The sequence below is a fragment of the Gadus morhua genome, chromosome 8 (assembly GCF_902167405.1).
Source record: "Gadus morhua chromosome 8, gadMor3.0, whole genome shotgun sequence".
In the NCBI taxonomy this organism is placed as follows: domain Eukaryota; kingdom Metazoa; phylum Chordata; class Actinopteri; order Gadiformes; family Gadidae; genus Gadus; species Gadus morhua.
Genome location: NC_044055.1, coordinates 25,210,018 through 25,231,024, shown reverse-complemented (window position 1 = coordinate 25,231,024; position 21,007 = coordinate 25,210,018). Strand labels below are relative to the sequence as shown.

The 21,007-nt window shown below is 46.7% G+C and overlaps 1 protein-coding gene across 4 annotated transcripts in view; it reads left to right on the top strand.

Annotated features, from left to right (window-relative positions):
* Window positions 1-21,007, top strand: part of tnk2b (tyrosine kinase, non-receptor, 2b) — a 69,284-nt gene that overhangs the window by 16,494 nt on the left and 31,783 nt on the right. For 2 of the 4 annotated variants that reach the window (XM_030364123.1, XM_030364125.1), the window contains exons 2-3: window positions 16,988-17,165; window positions 18,249-18,319. In XM_030364123.1, coding sequence (XP_030219983.1) covers window positions 16,988-17,165; window positions 18,249-18,319 — 249 coding nt within the window. Of the gene's footprint in view, window positions 1-12,468; window positions 13,048-16,987; window positions 17,166-18,248; window positions 18,320-21,007 lie in introns of those variants that run through there. The other 2 variants (XM_030364124.1, XM_030364126.1) reach the window with 2 other exon arrangements.

Genomic DNA, 21,007 nt, shown 5'->3' with positions numbered 1-21,007 from the left:
GGCTGAGTGTGGGAGAAACCATGGGTAGTTCCTTTTCTCGGCCAGCAGAGGGATTGTTCAGGTGAAACCTTTGGACAGAGACTACAAAGAACTTCAAACATGGCAGACAGGGAACTACAAAGAACTTCAAACATGGCAGACAGGGAACTACAAATGTATCAAAGCCTGAAAACTCAACAGAGCTCTACCTGCATTCCTTGGATATGTGGTATTTTATGGCATATGGCCACCACACTCTTTCAGTTGAACACACTCTCTATTTCCTTTCTCCGTACTGTGTGTTAGTGTGTCTCTCTGTGCTGCCTGAATGGTGTAGGTCGACAATTGGGGGGGAAATGTATTCTCTCTCTCTCTCACCCTTCCTCACTCCCCTTAGGGTCAAACAGCACCTAGGACCGTTAACAGATAAGCCTGGAATGCAACATCCTCAACTCCCCATCTTGGAACAAGGCCTAGTAACTATCTCACACACAAAAAGATCCTTCTGTCCCTTCATTCACAATCCCATCTTGCCGCATCCATTCCCAAATAACTTTTCACTTTATTATAAATAACTTTACTATTGCTCCCCCTTTCCAAATTTCTATATGCACAGTTTTCAAAACTACAAAGCTGACCACCAAAATTGGTACAGGCCTCGTCAGGGCAGGCCGAACCAAAATACCCTCACAGGTTCTAACTTCCATACAATTCTAGGGAGGGGAACTACAACATGAGGTGAAGTAGAGGACTTCAAATATTGGGAACGGGGACTAAAAGATCTCGGGGCCTGACAGCTAAACAGAGTCTCTGTCCGTGTTCCTGAAGCAACCGTCCACTCTCAGAAGAACTCCATGTCTATCGCTACCTCTAACAGACTAGAGCAGGGAAAATGGTCCCTCTTGATCGTCTTCCGACTTTAGCTCTCCTTGTCTATCTCTCTCGCTCCCTCTCACACAAACGCACATTGACATGTACATGCTGTCACGCACATTCACACTGACTTCACACACGGCTTCTCTCATTCTGTCTCCTCCAAACGCACACACAGAAACATCACCTCTTGCGTACACGCGCACAGAGACGCACACAGCCTTTCTCACTCTGTCTCCTCTTAAACGCACACACAGAAACATATCAACTGACCTTTCTCTTTCTGTCTCCCGCAGACGCACACACAGAAACATATCCTCTTGTGTGCACGCGCACAGAGACGCACGCGGCCTTTCTCAACCTGTCTTCTCCAAACGCACACACACAAACATCGCCTCTTGCGTACCCACGCACGCACAGAATCTCTCAGACTTTCTAGCAACATAGCGTTAAGCATTTACATAGCAAAAATGTGTCACACACATTGCAGGGTTAGTCACTCAAAAAGTAATTGCATTGCCATATAAACCGAACTGGCCGCAATCGGCCCGAGACATATAAGTTCGAACATTATAAGTCGAACTGGCCGCTATCGGCCCCGTAACATACAAGTCCGAACCTTGTAAGTCGAACTGGCCGCAATCGGCCCCGAGACATACAAGTCCAAACATTATAAGTCGAACTGGCCGCTATCGGCCCCGTGACATACAAGTCCGAACATTATAAGTCGAACTGGCCGCAATTGGCCCCGAGACATACAAGTCCGAACATTATAAGTCGAACTGGCCGCTATCGGCCCCGTAACATACAAGACCAAAAATAATAAGTCGAACTGGCCGCAATCGGCCCCGAGACATACAAGTCCGAACATTATAGTCTAACTATAACATTAATTTATGTACACAATTCTGGCCCTTTGCTTCTTTTAGCTAGTCTCGCAATGGCGACAAAGAATATTATCTTAATTCAATCTCCTTCAGAGTTCTCAGCGACTGTTCAATTTCACGTCGATTACACTTTTTCCGTCAAGCCGGGATTCCAGAGCGTACACGGCGGGACGTTGGCTTCCACTCCTTCCACCTAAAATTTCTAAATCTAATCCTATGCAGATTCAGTCTTCAAGACAATAGTCTCTGCTTACCTGTTTTGTGGAGCTCCTGTGGAAGGAGTGATAAGCGTTTTGCCCGCCACTCGCCTCTGCAGCTCCCCCGGTCCTTGGCCTTTCCTCAGAATCACGTCGGGGTCACCAAATTGCCGTGTTCTTTTTGGAAAAAGTCTGCCGAGTCAGGATCGCTTTAACTCACTTTATTTAGCAAAGGTTTGGACTAGCATATTATGAAGCAAAAGGAGGAGAATTGTACAAACACGCGTGGAGATGCACTTAGTAGGGCATTCAAAAGGATGCTTTACCTGGAGCGTTCTAACCCTCTGGGCTATGGGTTGTAACTTTAATACTGGGCAGGCGTGGACTTAGTTATGTGCTCTGATTGGCTAAGCATGGTGCTGAACTCCCGCCTCTCTGGATGTTGTATGTGTCTCTATGCTGCTCCCTTGTGGCTATGTGTTGGCATTACAACTTGCTTTGTGATATTGTCGGACGCCTCCCTAGGAGCCGGATCCCTCCTTGGGATGGTAACGAGACCTCTCTAGTCGCCAAGGACATATGTGGCCTGTTGGTATGAATGTGTGAATTACGTAACAATTCCTATTACCCTGGCCCAAATCTGGGAACACATGCAAATGCGACTACACGCCTTCCATCCCTACAGGTGTCTGCCGCCGCTTGTAAGGCGCATCGGGCTTTTATACGCCTCCACAGCGCTGTCGCTCTCTGGTTGGCTGGGCCCCGCACCACTCAGCTTGAGCTGCTTTGGGGGAAAACAGGAGGGGTAGCGCATGCAGAGGGAGGGGAGACAATGCGGTCGGCTCAAGGCCGTAACATTCCCCCACTTAAAATGGCGGCCAACGCCTATCAAAATACATTTTCTAAATTACAAATAATACCACGTTACCCTTTTTTTTTTTTTTTTCTTCTATAACCTGGAAAGAGCATCAGCTACCACATTTCCACTCCCCTTTTTGTGCCGAATTTCCAGGCTGTAATCCTGCATAGCCAGCGCCCAGCGCATGAGGCGCTGGTTCTGGTTGTACATGGTCTGTATAAACCACTATTGGTAACAAGCTAGACCCGAGGCATGCTTCAAAATGTTGGAGAGCTAACAGCAAGGAAAGTGTTTCCATCTCAATGATGGAGTAGTTGGCCTGATGGATGTCAAATTTTTATTTTTTTTTGCACTGGCATCCACCTCCAGTTTAAAGGGTGTTGTGAAGTCAGGGGCAGCCAGCACAGGGGCATGAGTAGGGTTGGGTATCGTTTGGGTTCTATCCGATACCGGTGCCTACTCGGTACTTTTCAAACGGTTCCGGTGCTAAAACGGTTCTCGAACCGGTACTTAAAAAAAAGAAACCGCACACACTTGCATACATGCACGACTTGTTATGAGTTTCACATTAAGCAGAAAGTCAGCAGACACTGAGTTGAATGGCAATGGTGTTTGCTAGCCTACTTGATATGCAAAATTTACGGTTGGTATTAAATTACTCGACTTACACGAAGAGGCTGCTGTGAGTGCTGTGACTGATAAATATCTTTTTAAAAAATAATTACAAATAATATTAATTACTCGCTGAAAGCAGGCAGGCACGCATCATGGCGCAACATTACTGCCAAAGTCATATTAAGTAGTATAACTCATGTGTAAGGCAGCCACAGGAGACGCCAACATTGTTTTCAACCGCTCGGTACCGCGCTGTATTAATTCCCAAGTTTTGAAAAGAAACAGTATTTGAAGCGAATAACGACTCTGTTTTTGATTTGTTTATTTGGTTTTGAACAGAAAGTTTTGGATGCATGCATAGGCTTTGAGTTTGTTTGTTTGTTACTTTAAAATTACATTCGCTCGCAACACACACACACACATGTTCATTCACGTTCACCCACTACAACCTACCGATCTTCAATCAAAACAACATCAAGTAAGCGATGCCGCAGCGCGTTGACAAGTCTGTCCCGAGTCTCGAGGCGCCCATAGGCTTTATGGTTTATATGTTTGAAAGCCGTGAAACTCCAATTGGCCTGAAATACCACGCCTTGCAGTCATGGTCCTGGACCTATAAAGAAAGTCGTAGTCGTACCATGCGTGTTTAGCGCAACATTGAAAAGGGTCCCGTCTGAAACAGTGTCGCGCAGCGCTGCGTTCCGAACGTTGTGTAATCAAATACACCGGTATGGCGGTCTATAAAAAAATCATATCCTAACGAAAATACACACCGTTATTCAGTGTGAACCGGTATGGCGCCCAGCACTAACGCTCTAACTCACTAACACTAACGCCGCAACACCATGGGGGCGGGGCAGGGGGCGTAAACGCCAGGCACCGTTATGAGGAACCGAAATGTGCGTTCTTATTCGATCTCGTTAGAACCGTTTACGTCGGAACCGGTTCCCTACTGGAACCGAGTTTCGGTGCTCAACCCTAGGCATGAGTGAGGAGAGACTTTACACTCTCAAACGCGTGTTTACACTCTGCTGTCCAGACAAACTCAACTTTTGGACTAGCAGATTGGTTAGCGAATGGACCACTGAGGAAAAGTTTCTGTAAAAGCTGCGGTAATAACAGGCCATGCCGAGGAAACTACGCAGGGCCTTCCTGTCAGTGGGACTGGAACATGCTGAGGTGGCCGAGACCTTGGCTTCGACAGGCCGCACCTTACCTTGTCCCACCCGTCGACCCAGATAAGTGACAGTGGCCAAACCAAAGTCACATTTGGCCAGGTTGAGGGTGAGCTTGGCGCCCCTGAGACGGGTGAACACTTGTTCGAGGACCTGTACATACTCCTCCCATGAGCGAGTGTACACAATGAGGACATCCAGGTAAGCATTACAGTTTGATACACCCGATAACACAACATTTACTAGACGCTGAAACGTAGCAGGCGCATTACACATGCCAAACGCTATGACCGTGTACTGGAGGAAGTGATCCAGGGTGACAAAAGCGGATATTTTGGACGCTCTCTCTGTTAATGGAACTTGCCAGTATCCTTTTAACAGGTCCAGTTTACTGACAAATTGGCCGGTGCCTAAGTTGTCAACACAATCCTCCATCCGCGGCAACGGATAGGAGTCGGGGACAGTTACATTGTTCACCTTGCGGAAATCCGTGATAAAGCGCGGGGAATCATCTGGTTTAGTGCCGACCAGACATGGGGAACTCCACGGACTAGAGCTGGGGCGGGCGAAACCATGTCGTAATAAATACTCTGCTTCTTGTTTCATTAGTGAGCGCTTGACAGAGTTGACGCGGTATGCATGCTGCTTAATGGCCCGCGCGTTCTTAACATCGACATCGTGGGACAATACCGAGGTCTGGGACAGAACATCACCAAAAAGTTCCGGGAACCTAGCCACTAATGAAAGTAGGTTCTGTTGTTGGCCGGGGGAGAGATAATCTAAGCGAGACGGGAGCTCCTGCAGCATCTCGGAATTAGATAGGCGAGCTGTTTGTGGATCAGCAGAACGGTGAACCTCAGGAGCAGGTGCAGCTGAGGAGGTCTCCATTAATGCTGTGCCTGGAGTAACGGGTTCACGGGTGAAATAAGCTTTTAGCATATTCACGTGACACATTCGCGTTTTCTTACGCCGTTCTGGGGTACTGATAACATAATCAGAGTCACTGAGGTGATCTCGGATCTCGTACGGACCGGAGAATTTGGCAGACAACAATGAGCCGGGAACCGGTAATAACGCAGATCAAACCTCAGTTTCATGGCACTTTGCGAGGCAGCCAACATTTTCCAGGCAATGGCGTTAGCACCGTGCAGGCGCTCACGAAATGTACTAACGTAATCTAACACGTTTGTCCCAGACGCGGTTTCTGTGGACAAAAACTTCTCCTGCAGAACTTGCAATGGGCCACGCCGTGTATGACCGAAGACAAGCTGGAAGGACTGAATCCTAAAGATTCTTGAACGGCTTCACGGACCGCAAATAATATGAACGGGACTCCGTCATCCCAGTTTTTTTCTTTTTATATGCAATATTTACGCAGCATCGACTTTAAAGTTTGATGCCACCGTTCTAGTGCGCCCTGCGACTCCGGGTGGTATGCACTAGAAACAGCGTGCCGCACATTTAACGTTTGGAGCACTTGTTTAAATAGTTTGGACTGAAAATTAGTCCCTTGGTCCGTTTGAACCGTGCGAGGGAGTCCAAATGTGGAGAAGAACTTTGTAAGACCCTTCGCCCCCGAGCTAGCAGCAAACTTACGCATAGGGATGGCTTCGGGAAACCGGGTAGCAGCACACATCATCGTTAACAAATATTCCTTACCGCTTTTTGTTGCGGCAACGGACCAACACAGTCCACTATCACTCGATCAAACGGCTCACCTATCACCGGGATTGGATGCAGGGGAGCCGTTGGCACAACTTGGTTTGGTTTACCAACGAGTTGGCACACGCGACAGCTGCGGCAATATTTCACATCATCACCTTTAATTCCGGGCCAAAATAAATGTTTTAACACTAGCTGGTACATTTTGTCAATGCCCAAATGTCCGGACCAGTCACTTTTGTGCGCCACTGAAAATACATGCGTTCTATACTCCGCAGGCACAACTACCTGCCATACAACGCTCCACTCTGCATCAGCGGCTACAGAGGGGGACCATTTGCGCATCAGGAGATCCTCCTCCATTTAATTGGCTATCCGTTCGATAGTTGCGTGGCTGTTACGCACCACCTTTTGAGAAACACTTTTTCAATGACAGGTCAGCCTTTTGCGCCTCACTTAGGCGAGCCCGACTCATTGGGAGAGACGGAGCGTCGGGACCCCCAGGTCCCGCAGCACTGTCACTACGGGTGTCAGCCACAGTATATTTTTCATTATGATCTGTAAAGACTGACGGGCGGGACAGTCTTTACAGATCATAGAACAAAACAGAAGAACAAAAAATATATATATAAGACAACAGTTCAGTGATTTAAAAATATCAAAACAAAAGTTAATCAGTATCACGTAAAGATATATCAATTTCCAGTGTCTTTTTCTTTTTTGTTTTCTTTCGGGCTTGTGCACGAGTAATCTGACACGCTGAATACCGAGCTGTTTTGCAGTGATTTACCTTTCCAGACTCGATGTTCTGGGGCGCATTTAACACCTCCAGCGAAGGAGTCACATTTCCTTCCGCTATGTCGTTACCCATCAGGAAACTTATACCCTCAATAGGCAATTCCGGACAGACAGACAGACACAGGGAAATAGCCGGTGATTAGCTCGGACTGGACATAGACACGGAGGACGGATCGGAGCACATACCCCATTTCCACCCCCTGCAACATAGAACCATAACCACATGCACACTGGTCAGAAAACGGCAGGACGGAGGAGAGGATACAGACTGCGAAAAAGCTGTGTCTCGCAGAATACGCACCGGATGCTTGTCAGCAGGATCGCAAGCCAGGGACAGCAAACCATCAAAAGTGGAAGGTTTAAAACACATCAAGGTTGTCGCTGTGACTGAAATTTGAGGGGAATTTAGTCCTGCCTTTATTATTTCTATCCCTTTAGTAGGAGCAAACTGTGTTTCTCATTTTCCTTGTTTTTACGTGTTAAACAGTTTGCTATAACATGACCAGTTTTGTGACAATAAAAACACTCTGTCATCCTTCCGGACGTTGTTACTTGTCTGTCCTGAGCAGAACTCTTCCTCCCATCAGAAACGCTGCCAGTTTGGGGGCCAAATGCAGCTTTGTGCGTGAGCACGTACTCGTCAGCAGCACGGCTGCACAGGAGAAAGAAGAAACCTTTTGTTCATTTACATAGACCACAATACGATCGGGCAGACACCTCTTAAACTCCTCCACTAACACCATCTCTCGTAGAGATTTGTAGTCGGACGAGACCCCCACATATGTTACGACCCCTACTCGTTATGGGGGGGAAAGGGAAGTAACACACACAACCCGGTGTATTGGGATGTAATTATTGTGCTTCATTACAATCCGACAATGGAATAGAAAGGAACAACCATTAGAAAAGGGCCGTTAGGTGCTATCAAAGCAAAGAAACAAATATAACCAAAAGAGAACTCCTTAAAATAGAATGGAGCTAACTATCTAATAACTAAACACGAATAGTCCTAAAACAAAACCTAACTGGCTAATCTAGCATAACGAAACAGAACTACAAATGATCAGCACCCCCTAAACCTAGTGTGTCTAAACAGTGAAAACCTAAATGGGAGTGCAAGTGAACAAAATCAGTATAGGAGAGATTCCTCTTACCCTGGCCCAAATCTGGGAACACACAAATGCAAACTCTTGCGCTCAACAGAATGCGACTACACGCCTTTGTTCCCTACAGGTGTCTGCCACCGCATGTAAGGCACATCAGGCTTTTATACGCCTCCACGGCGCTGTCGCTCTTTGGTTGGCTGGGCCCTGCACCACTCAGCCGCCAGGGCTAATCCGGGATGAAAGGACCCGCCCACTTGAGCTGCTTTGGGGGAAAACAGGAGGGGTAGTGCATGCAGAGGGAGGGGAGACAATGCGGTCGGCTCAAGGCCGTAACACACACCAAAAAAAGATAAGGAAGCAGACAGACCATGACGCTTTAACCCAAATCGGATCAAGCAGCAATATCAACAAAGTTTGGTAACCCTTCCTTTTACAGTCCCCTAATTACTAGGTATTTACCCGGTACATACATGGTAAATCATAGTGTATTACTGGGTAATTACCACTGGTAATAAGAAGGTAAATACAGAGGTAGTTACCCGGCAAATACATGGTAAATCATAGTGTATTACTGGGTAATCATTACCACTGGTAATAAGAAGGTAAATACAGAGGTAGTTACCCGGCAAATACATGGTAAATCATAGTGTATTACTGGGTAATTACCACTGGTAATAAGAAGGTAAATACAGAGGAATTATAGCTGAAGTACTAAGTAAAACCTCCACTATTACCCATCAACTCAACTAAGTAGCGTGTAGTTGTAACTGTTTTAGGTTGGTAATAACTCCGATATTGTGTACTTCCTAGGAAATTAGGCAACCAATTCTTAGAAACAATTATTATCCAAGGTTTATGTTCTTAACAGCCGAAGTTTAATGATGTACTATCTAGAAATTAGCATAGTACTTTCCAATAAAATACTTTTTCTTAGTTATTATTCGTAGCTACACCCATTTAGAAAGGGTTTATTCGATTTACCACTATGGAATTACTTACCTGGTAACAACCTCTGCAGGAACAGTTTTCCTCTAGTGTTATGGTACATCTTCTTAAATACTGGGTACAAAGCCGTTTGATTCCATGGTATTACCAGGTTCTTACCAAATAATTTATAATAGATACATTCCATTATCCATGCAGTGAACACAAACTTGTACCATGTACGTTCTGCGACGTTACCAAGTAAAACACACCAATTTACCCAGTAATTAAGCTGAAACTGTACTGTAAAAGGAAGCCTCGTTTGTTTCCATGGTATTACCAGGTTCTTACCACATAATTTGTAATACATTATTCCCTTTTCCATGCAGTCAACACAAACTTGTACCATGTACGTTCTGCGACGTTACCAAGTAAAACACGACAATTTACCCAGTAATTAAGCTGAAACTGTACTGTAAAAGGAAGCCTCGTTTGTTTCCATGGTATTACCAGGTTCTTACCATATAATTTGTAATACATTATTCCCTTTTCCATGCAGTTAACACAAACTTGTACCATGTACGTTCTGCGACGTTACCAAGTAAAACACGACAATTTACCCAGTAATTAAGCTGAAAATGTACTGTAAAAGGAAGCCTCGTTTGTTTCCATGGTATTACCAGGTTCTTACCATATAATTTGTAATACATTATTCCCTTTTCCATGCAGTCAACACAAACTTGTACCATGTACGTTCTGCGACGTTACCAAGTAAAACACGACAATTTACCCAGTAATTAAGCTGAAACTGTACTGTAAAAGGAAGCCTCGTTTGTTTCCATAGTATTACCAGGTTCTTACCATATAATTTGTAATACATTATTCCCTTTTCCATGCAGTCAACACAAACTTGTACCATGTACGTTCTGCGACGTTACCAAGTAAAACACGACAATTTACCCAGTAATTAAGCTGAAACTGTACTGTAAAAGGAAGCCTCGTTTGTTTCCATGGTATTACCAGGTTATTACCATATAATTTGTAATACGTTATTCCCTTTTCCATGCAGTCAACACAAACTTGTACCATGTACGTTCTGCGACGTTACCAAGTAAAACACGACAATTTACCCAGTAATTAAGCTGAAACTGTACTGTAAAAGGAAGCCTCGTTTGTTTCCATGGTATTACCAGGTTCTTACCATATAATTTGTAATACATTATTCCCTTTTCCATGCAGTCAACACAAACTTGTACCATGTACGTTCTGCGACGTTACCAAGTAAAACACGACAATTTACCCAGTAAGTAAGCTGAAACTGTACTGTAAAAGGAAGCCTTGTTTGTTTCCATGGTATTACCAGGCTCTTACCATATAAGTTGTAACTGGTTATTCCCTTTTCCATGCAATCAACACAAACCATATATGTTCTGCAACATCGTTCACCAGTAGTTAAGCACTTTAATTGTTGTTATAAAACCCCAAACCACTGTTGATGAAAGACATATTAAAATTAAACAAAATCAAAGGCTTATCTTTCAAACAAATGCATATCTCACAAACAGGCACTGAACACTGAAGAAATCGGACAAAAAAAAGAGCCGTCCACATCAACTCAATTTAAATGTTACTGATGGTGTTTTCATAAAACACATGACAGTGTTATGGCAAGTGACCACAAGGAAGACTGCTTCAACCTCTACAATTTGAATAAGTGGTGAATGCCATGCAGCAATCTGCCTATGGGAGCATCTTTGTGGTCATTCGCAAACCAATGAGTCCACTCGATGAATGAGAGATGACTCTTTAGTGTCTTTCTCAATCTTAATCGGCTTAACACTATTACTAACATTCTGAAACACCCATTAACATCCACATTTGCCTCAAACAATGTTAAGCTTACAGCCCATGCAAAACTTTGTGTAGTAATGTTTTTGTTATTTTAATTGTTTGTTACTCTGACCATTCTGTTTGATATTGTGGAAAGGATGTTGGTGAATGATTCAGAGTATGATGCATTTAAATGGCAATTTTCTTAAAACAATTGTAGCTGGAAATAAACATAGCCAATTACAAGCAATAGCTTCAGTCATTGAGGGCAAAAATAGGCCCAATGCTGGGCCCAGATTTTTTTATTTAGTTTTACAAATCAAGAGTAGGCCTGATTTGACTAATTGGCTTTGCATCCTTTCCTTCTGCCCTTGTAGTCCAAGACATGCTGCCCACCATCTTTCAAAGTCCAATGCTGCCATTGGTGGATTTGCATCAATTGACATAATTATCCCTCCCTGCTATTTTGTAGTTCCCCAAAACACCCTGAAACAACTTGAGTCTCATGTACTTATGCCACCATATGCCACTAACATTGCAAGCAGGCCAATGGCAACCATGAACACAGTCCTTCTTCCCTCACTTTACAAACCACCAGCCGCCACTGGTGTGTGTGTGTGTGAGAGTGTGTGATTGTGTGTGTGCGTGAACGTGTGTAGGAGTGTGTGCATGTGAGTGTGACTAAGGGTGTGTGTGTGGTGAAAGCGGGTATGGTGGAAGGTGAAGAAGTGATGGAGCCGAAAAAAGATTTGTTTGTGTGTGCTGTGCAGGCATGGACGCACAAATAAACACATACGTACTCAAATAGATACACACAATACACTGCTATATGTAGCACCAGACTGGATTCACACACACACACACACACACACACACACACACACACACACACACACACACACACACACACACACACACACACACACACACACACACACACACACACAATCCTAATTCAAATCAACACGCAGGATCTTAAAATACCTCTCGGACACAGTGGCATGGAGCCATGTCCCTCCCTCTGTCTATTTATCTTCCCCTTTACCTATTTTTCTCTCTCTGTCTTCTGTTTATGACTCTCTCCCCTCCTCCTTCCATCTCTTTCATTCTTTCTTTCCCCCTCCCTTCGTCTCACTTTCTCTCCCTCCCTCTCTTTCCGTTTCCATCTTGCGCCTCGCCTCGCCTCTCTCTCTGTCAGTCTGTCTCTCGCTCTCTCTCGCTCTCTCTCCCTCCTATTTTTAGTGCCAGTTGAGACGGAAGGACAAAAAACCAACAGACAGGAGCGCGACACGCTCAGTCAACTGTGTGTGTATGTCTGTGTGTGTCTCTGTGTGTGTGTGTGTGTGCGCGTGCGGTTTGTGGAGAGAGTCAAGGGGAGAGTGAGGCAGAGAGAGAGAGTTAGGGAGAGACTAAAGGAGGAGCTGGTTGGCGGGGCTGCAGTGTGTCCGAGCACCGCCTGGGAGAGGACACACGGCTACCACCCACACAAACACCTAGCACACACACAAACACCTAGCACACACGCACACACCTAGCACACACATACACACACCTAGCACACACACAACACCTAGCACACACACAAACACCTAGTACACACACAAACACACGTAGCACACACACAAACACACGTAGCAGACAAGCACATTCCTAACACACACATACGCATATTGGCTTCAACACTGACACGCTGAGAACACACGTCACCCCTGACCTCTGAACCCTTTATCCTGCCCCTGCTGCGCCCCCTCCCACTTCGGGGCTCCTGCCCTTTCGGTTCTGTCTTGGCCTTGGAGGAGGAGGAGGAGAAGGAGGAGGAGGAGTTGGGCCGTTCTCTCCTCCCCTCTCCAGTGTGCTGAGAGACTGGGGATCACCAGAGGATTCCTCCAAGGATGGACGGTAGGGGTCTGCCTCAAGGAGCAGAGCCAGTCGTTCTTGTGTCCTTCCAGATCAGGGTCTTGGAGGAGGTTGTCTGTTTATAGACACCGGTTGAAGTGTGGGACCTGCACACACACACACACACACACACACACACACACACACACACACACCGTCCTTCACTAGATCGATCCTCACAACCTCAAGATGCGGCGATTTGACAAGCTTAAAAAGTCTTTCCTGGCACACTTCCACATCTACAGAGTAAGTCTGTCCGCCTGTCTTTCTGTTCGACCATCCATGTTGCTGCATGTGTGTGTCTCCATCAGTCAGTACATCTCTTTACTACTTTAGCACTGTCTGTCTCTCTGTGATGTTTTTCGGACTCTTTCTTCTTTTGCCTCAGCCTTTTGCTGTCGTCTGTGTGTGTGTGTCTGTGAGAGAGTAATATTCCAATTTAGATTTTATTCCTAATAGTCTATTATGTAATGTACTGTGTATGTGTACTTTAATACCGGGTTGCCTCATGTCGTTTTATGGGATGTGTTTGTCTGGTCTTGCATGCCTGGACATGCTTGTGTGTGTGTGTGTGTGTGTGTGTGTGTGTGTGTGTGTGTGTGTGTGTGTGTGTGTGTGTGTGTGAGTGTGTGTGTGTGTGTGTGTGTGTGTGTGTGTGTGTGTGTGTGTGTGTGTGTGCGCGACATCCCAGCTGGGCTGGAGCTGTCCTCAGGAAGGGTTGTTGTTATTGCAGCAGGATGTGGAGGAGAACAGAGCTGATGCAGGTCATGGCTCTGACCAGGCTACAGGCATTCCTTACCATGGACATGATGCCTCTCTATCTCTCTCTATCTGGCATTTTTACACTACCAAGCCAGTTCGGTCACGGCATGGCACGCCTGGCAATGTCACTCAGTACGTTGACATGCACAGCTTAATCAGATTAAAGACATAGTTCGACTATGCTCCTCAATCGGACAACTGCAATTGTCGGAGTATACATGGCGGTAAGAAAATAGAATCATTGGCATGTCATACCCCGGTACAATAGGTGGCGCTGTACCCATTTCAACTAGTTGTAATGGAGCCACTGGCTGACCTCTTTATGTCACCCATAGGGTTTAATATTTTCCCGAAAATTAGATAAATCTGATCCCCGGAAAGGAAAACCTTTCCCGGGAACCTTTTTATTATTTGTATCGTTATTAGGGCAAAAAAACACAGTTTATGTCCGTCAACACAGTTTGCAACGATCAATTCTGCTGCATGACATCTGTCGCAGCGCTAATTTTTAAATGCCACATGGATTGTCTGTGATTTGTCCTCCATTATAAAAACAAACAAAATCTGTTAAAGTAAAACATTGAATGATTCCTAAACCATTCTGTTAAACTAAATCCAATCTGTTCCTGTCGAGATTTGTAAACGGCTGCAAACGGGATTAATCATTCCAAGTTAAATTGTGCCCCGTGTGGCTGGAGTCCACGGACCTGCTCCCAAGGGGGACACAGATCAGCGTTTCGCTGTGTTTTTCGCTCCTTTCCCGGGGCACGAGTTTCGCCACCATCAACGTTACCGTATGACAACAATAGACGCCCAATCATTGCGTTTTCGTATTTTATTTTATTTCCCGTTTTCCATCATAACCTTTCCCGGAAATCGGGGAAATAGTCTTGATTTCCTGGTAATCCCGTTTCCCGGGATTAAACCCTAGTCACTTAGCAACAACAAACTCAGGCAGCATTTGAGAAAGTAGTCAGCAAAATAAAGAATAGGCCTATGTTGCCGTTTTTGCAGAGCTGTCAGTTCGGGTCCATGTCATATTTCCGATGCTCCATTGTTCCGACCTCTCGGTCGTGTGGTGGAGCTCCGCCGCCGGCGTGTGTGTCGTGTGTGTCCTCCGGTGGCGGGGGCGCTCCTCCGGTGGCGGGGGAGCTCCTCCGGTGGCGGGGAGCTCCTTCGGCGAAGTCTGCATACGGCAAAAATCCCTTTCTCCTCCATGTCGCGGTTCAATCTTGACTTCAGGGAGTCAAAGCCAAAGTTCCTTTCCCCCAATTCGTTCTCCACCATCGCCGAGATTACCCCCACTACGAGTCTTTACTTGTTGTGGAAGTACCAGAGAGTCGGAAAACCGACTCTCTGGTACTCTTTAAGATTCATAATATCAGAGAATATCCCCGTCAGGTCGACCGCGGCGCAATGAATGAATAAAGAATCATAATTTGCATACTGCAAATGTTTTAATTTTTTTATTATCCAAGAGAATTGCATGCAAAAATTAGTATACATCTGAGTGCAGGCTCAAAACGCGATTAAATATTTACAAGTGCAAAAACGCAAACATAGGCCTGTTCTTTATTTTGCTGACCACTCTTGTTTTATCCCGACAATTTCAATCTAAAAAAAATCCTGATTAATTCCAATAGTTGTAGACAATAGACAGAGTTGAGTTTACACTGACTGTTACACAGTGCTTGTCGCAGCCATTCAAATGAGGCTATTGATTTTCTGTTTAACTTTCTGAGGGTCTGACTTTATTATTTTATTATTTATGAAAATACGATGTCCTCGCCGAGAGACTCACCACCCAGTTAATAGCATGGGCAGTGACTGAACATGTCATTGGGTAATGTCTCCTTACCAGTTAAGTGAGCGCCGGAGCAATTTGTCATTTGGAACAGAATCAGAGCTGATTTCTTTCTGTGTACATTGACCACTGTCCACTGGAGATGTAGACTGACCTAGTTCTTTTCAGAGTTACTGTATCACACATCTGCTGTAGGGCTGTAGGGTCTGACCCTCTTGTGGGTCCCAGGTCAGATAAGGGCCCGGTTCAGGTGATCATGGAAACACACACGCTGTCCCAGTGTCACAAGTGACGCTGGGTCACCTCAATGAAGAGACATAGTCCATTAGAGGGGCATCTTGAGTGCTTGTGTGCACGCGATTGTGTGTGAAGACAGGAAGTGGACTCAAATCAAACGCTTTGAGGAGTTTAAAGGACACAGAGAAAGCTGTGACCCCCAACCCCCTCGCCACCTTTGATCCACATCCTTTCACCCCTGCTTCAAACGGAGCAGGAAGGGGCTCATTCACAGACTACACTTATGACCATAGAACGCCGTCCCATGGTGACCCCTGTGGGGTTCCGCACTAAGAGCTGCCCTGTCAGTCTCTGTGGAGGTTTGAAGGAAGGAAATAAAACACACACACACACACACACACTCTCACTATCTCTCACTGGCACACCCCACACTCACACACAAAATCTTAATATCTCTCACATGCATACATTAACACACACACACACACACACACACACACACACACACACACACACACACACACACACACACACACACACACACACACACACACACACACACACACACACACACACACAGTATTCTCTGGATGAACATGTTATCCTCTGTAGGCTGATGACCCCTCAGCGTGTGTGTTAGTGTTGATACCAGATGTGGGTGATTTTAGCCAATTTTTCAAGAAATTAATTCTTCTACATTTGTGGTTTCTTTGTATGAATCATTGGATGGATCATTTATATAAACTTTGTTTGTGCAAGTCTTTCATCTCTCTTTATTTGCAAGAGAGCAACAGAAACAGGAATTTTCCCCTAGATGTTTCCCTTTTTTACTTCAGACCGTGTCTTTCTCTGAGCGTTGCACGGCCATATGCACCTTATTTAATCTGTAAGGTCTGCTTCCGCGATGGTTGTTGAGGCCCTTGGTAAACCAAGGCCCTTGGTAAACCTCACACCCCGATCAGATGTGCTTCAGCCAATCAGATCCAAAGGAAACACCGTTAACGAACATTACCGCTTACATTGTCATTGTAGAAAAACCTCTTGCGTTCAAGTAAAACTATTCCGAAAGGCATAAATAGTATCACATCAATAAATCCATTGTAGAATTATCAGCACTTCTTGATTTTGAACAATCATCTTCTACATCACTTGCTTGATTTTGCTGATTTGCAAAGTGAATCTTGGATCTAACTGTGTGGGGCTGGTCCAGACTAGATCTGGAGACAAACTGGAGTTGAGCTTGTTAGAATGAGGCTGGCTTTGCAGAGCTGTCTCTCCCTGGCATTAAGAGCTCACATCGGGTTCAGTAGAAGACTCCAGTCTGACCTTAGCCTTAACCTAATTAATTTATTACAACATGTCCTCCTTCCCTGGTGCCTGTAGAAGCTGGGCGGCAGCATGCAGTGCGAGGAAGGCTCTGATTGGCTGCTGGAGCTGCTGATGGAGGTCCAGCTGCAGCAGTACTTCCTGCGTGTGCGTGACGACCTCAACGTTACGCGGCTCTCGCATTTCGACTACGTGAAGAACGAGGACATGGAGAAGATCGGGATGGGGCGGCCCGGTACGGAGCATGTGTGTGTTGTCAATGTTTATGTGCTTGTGTATGTGTCTGTGTATGTATGGATTGTTGTTTTTTAAGGTGTTTGTTGTTGTGACATATTTCAAAGTAAGGCCTAGGCAATCAATAAAAAACGAATATCTATCATTAACCATGGAGGAACTCTCCTGTATGCACACAGGTTTGAATCCCTGTGTGCTTACAGAGTCAGACAGGGATCCTTACAGTTACACACGTACATTATCTGAAACATTCACTAGCACTGAGATCCTCAATACTTCTTTATAACTGATAATGAGATTCAAGTGAAATCGACCCTAAACTGCTATTGTCATCCTGTGTGTGTGGGAGTCTTTTCCATGTGCTATATATATCAGCGGGAACCTTTGTATGTATAAGTGATGCATGTGTCTGAGTGTGTAGGTGGGTGTGTGTGAAGTAAGTCTTTGGAAGTCTAAATTCTCTCTCTCCCCCCCTCCTCTCTCTCTCTCTCTCTCTCTTGCTCTCTCTCTCGTGCTGTCTCTCGCTCTCCCTCTCTCTTCCCCCCCCCCCTCTCTCTCTCTCTCTCTCTCTCTCTCTCTCTCTCTCTCTCTCTCTCTCTCTCTCTCTCTATCTCTCTCTCTCTCTCTCTCTCTCTCTCTCTCTCTCTCTCTCTCTCTCTTTCTCTCTCCCCCTCTCTCACCCACTGCTCTTGTTTTCTTTGTCCCTCTCTTGTAATATCTAATATTCTATTTGCACTCAGTCTATTTCTCTCTCTAAAGCTCTCATCACCTCTCCTCTTGGCTTCACAGCAGTGTCTGGCCTCGATCTGTTATAGATAGTAGGTGGTTATAGATAGTGCGCATTGTGTTTGATTCCCAGACCCCAGTGTTAATGTTCTGGATTTGTAGCCCAATGTCCAAAGCTTTCTACTTGAAGGCCTCACTGAGCAAGACGCACAGAACCCCACCTTAACAACAATGAAAAAACAAAACGTCTGGATAAAAACATAATGTGTGTGTGTCATTTTCCCTGTCCCTGTTGTGTGACTTCAAATGTGTTCATTTTGAGGTCTACATTCTGACGTGTGTGTTGTGTTGTTTACAGGACAGAGACGTCTGTGGGAAGCCGTGAAGCGCAGGAAAGCCATGTGCAAGCGCAGGTCCTGGATGAGCAAGGTAGGGTGGAATGGAGAGCGCTCTCACACACACACACACACACACACACACACACACACACACACACACACACACACACACACACACACACACACACACACACACACACACACAGTCTGTGTCCTACGTGGGTACATGCGTGTATGGGGACACTTTTATTTTCGTGTGTATTCATGCATGATTGTAATAACATTGGCATCATGAGAATTTTTCTAAATTGTAGATTTCTCTTTGAACAAACCCACACACTCCACACACTCTGCGGCTCCCAGCGCAACAGAGCCCCAGTGACACATAGCAGCGTCTTTAGAAGAAGGTCTGGGGCATTATGTCATGTCTGGTCTGGACATGAAACCACACACCGCAGACTACTGTTTATATCTGTCCGACGGAATCCGCTTGGCACTCGGAGTAGGGGCTCCTAATAACAACTTCTCACTGGGCCCGATGTGTCAGCGGCTCCTGCTGACTAAGAGACCTGTCTCATTTCAGTCGCCCCAGTGTCCTAAAGAGCACCCTTCATGGATCTGAGTGAACACATTTGAGTAGTGCCACCCTGGCAGGTTTTCAATGTAGCACGCCGAGTTTAGCTGCTGGCAGTGTGTTTGTGAATGGATGTACTTCAGAGGGGCTACCCCTTCAAAGTAGATCCATCTAGTCTTGTGATTCAATCACAAATAGACTGCTGTGAGGTTAACTGTTGTAGTTTATAGGTCTACAAACATATGCTACTATCTACACCGGCCCAATAATAATCAATGTATCATAAATTGTCATGATAAAATATTTAAATTAAGCTGCTCAATTCGCCTCTTCTCTTTGGTCAATGCAGACTAGTGCTACATTAACTTTCAGAGATAGTGGATAAATAATTAACTCTACAGACGTATGCTGGTCATTTAACAGAAAGTTTTCTCAACCTCTTGTTAGGGGGTACGGAACGTGGAGACCCAAGCGCAGACACAGGCGGGGACGAGGTAAAAGGGAACAGGGTTTATTGGTATGCAGAAGCGTCAGACAGGCGGGGGATCAGGAACCAGAAGGAGTGTCAGAACAGGCGGGGATCAGGAACCAGAAGGAGAGTCAGACAGGCGGGGATCAGGAACCGGCAGGAGAGTCAGACAGGCAGGGGTTCGATAACGGGCAAGCAGGGCGATGGCAGGCGGGTAGTCAGGCAGGCAGGGGTTCGGTAATGGGCAAGCAGGGCAATGGCAGGCGGGTAGTCAGGCAAGCAGGAGTTCGGCGACCAGAGAGAACTGGGAAAGGAAGGAGAGTGTTACCACGGGGACAGACTGCAATAAAGCTCGAGAATGCTGGTTGGACCGATACTGACTGTGCAGGAGTAACGACGAACTGGCGCCGGCTGGCAGGAGATCTCCGACTGAAGTAGGGACTGGTGATGAGCTGACAGCAGACAGGTGTGGAAGGAGAAGGACCACCGGCGCCAAGTGGCCACTAGGTGGAGGTAGTGGACCGCGTAGCAGGACGCTGCGTGACAGTACCCCCCCCTCTACGGACGCCTCTCGGCGAACGCTCAACACCAGACGGATGATCTCGGTGGAAGTCCCGGACGAGCGAGGCATCCAGGATACTCTTCCGGGGAACCCAAGAACGCTCCTCAGGACCGTACCCCTCCCAGGTACTGATGCCCCCGCCCGCGGCGCCGAACCTCCAGGAGGCGACGGACCGTCCACGCCGGATGGTTGTCGATAACCCGAGGTGGAGGTGGGGGCGGGACAGGGGGAGACAACGGGCTGGAGGAGACGGGCTTGACCTGGGACACATGGAAGGTCGGATGTATACGGAGGGATGGGGGAAGTCGGAGACGAATGGCACAGGGGTTGATGATAGCCTCAATCTCAAAAGGTCCAATGAACCGGGGGGAGATTTTAGGAGAAATTCCCTTCAAGGGAAGATCCTTCGCCCAAAGCCAAACCCTCTGTCCGGGAGCGTACTGGGGTGCAGGTAGGCGGTGCCTATTAGCCTGTAGTTGGGAGCGGGAGGATGCGCGGACCAGCGCAGCGCGTGTGCGCTTCCAAGTACGCCGGCACCTGCGCATGTGGGCCTGGACAGACGGGACTGAAATCTCCTCCTCCAGCTCGGGGAACAGGGTTGGTTGATAACCCAGCGAGGCCATGAACGGGGATAAACCGGAGGACGCGTTGACCAGCGTGTTGTGGGCGTACTCGACCCAGGGGAGCTGAGAGTTCCAGGATGAGGGGTCGGCGTGAGAGATACAGCGGAGCGCTGCCTCCATCTCCTGGTTGACCCGCTCTGATTGTCCGTTGGACTGGGGGTGGAATCCGGAGGAAAGGCTGGGTGTGGCCCCTAGCGCAGCGCAGAACGCGCGCCACACCTGAGAGGTGAACTGAGGACCTCTGTCCGAGACAATGTCCACCGGAATGCCATGAAGGCGGAAAACGTGCTGGACCAGGAGGTCCGCGGTCTCTCTTGAAGAGGGGAGCTTGGGGAGTGCGATGAAGTGTGCGCCTTTGAAGAAGCGGTCTATCACTGTGAGGATGGTGGTGTTACCCTCGGATGTGGGCAGACCGGTGACGGAGTCCAGGGCGATGTGAGACCATGGTCGACTCGGAATGGGTAGAGGTCGCAGCAGACCGGAGCGGGAACGAGTAGACGTCTTATTCCGGGCGCAGGTTGCACATGCTGATATGAACGCGCGGACGTCCG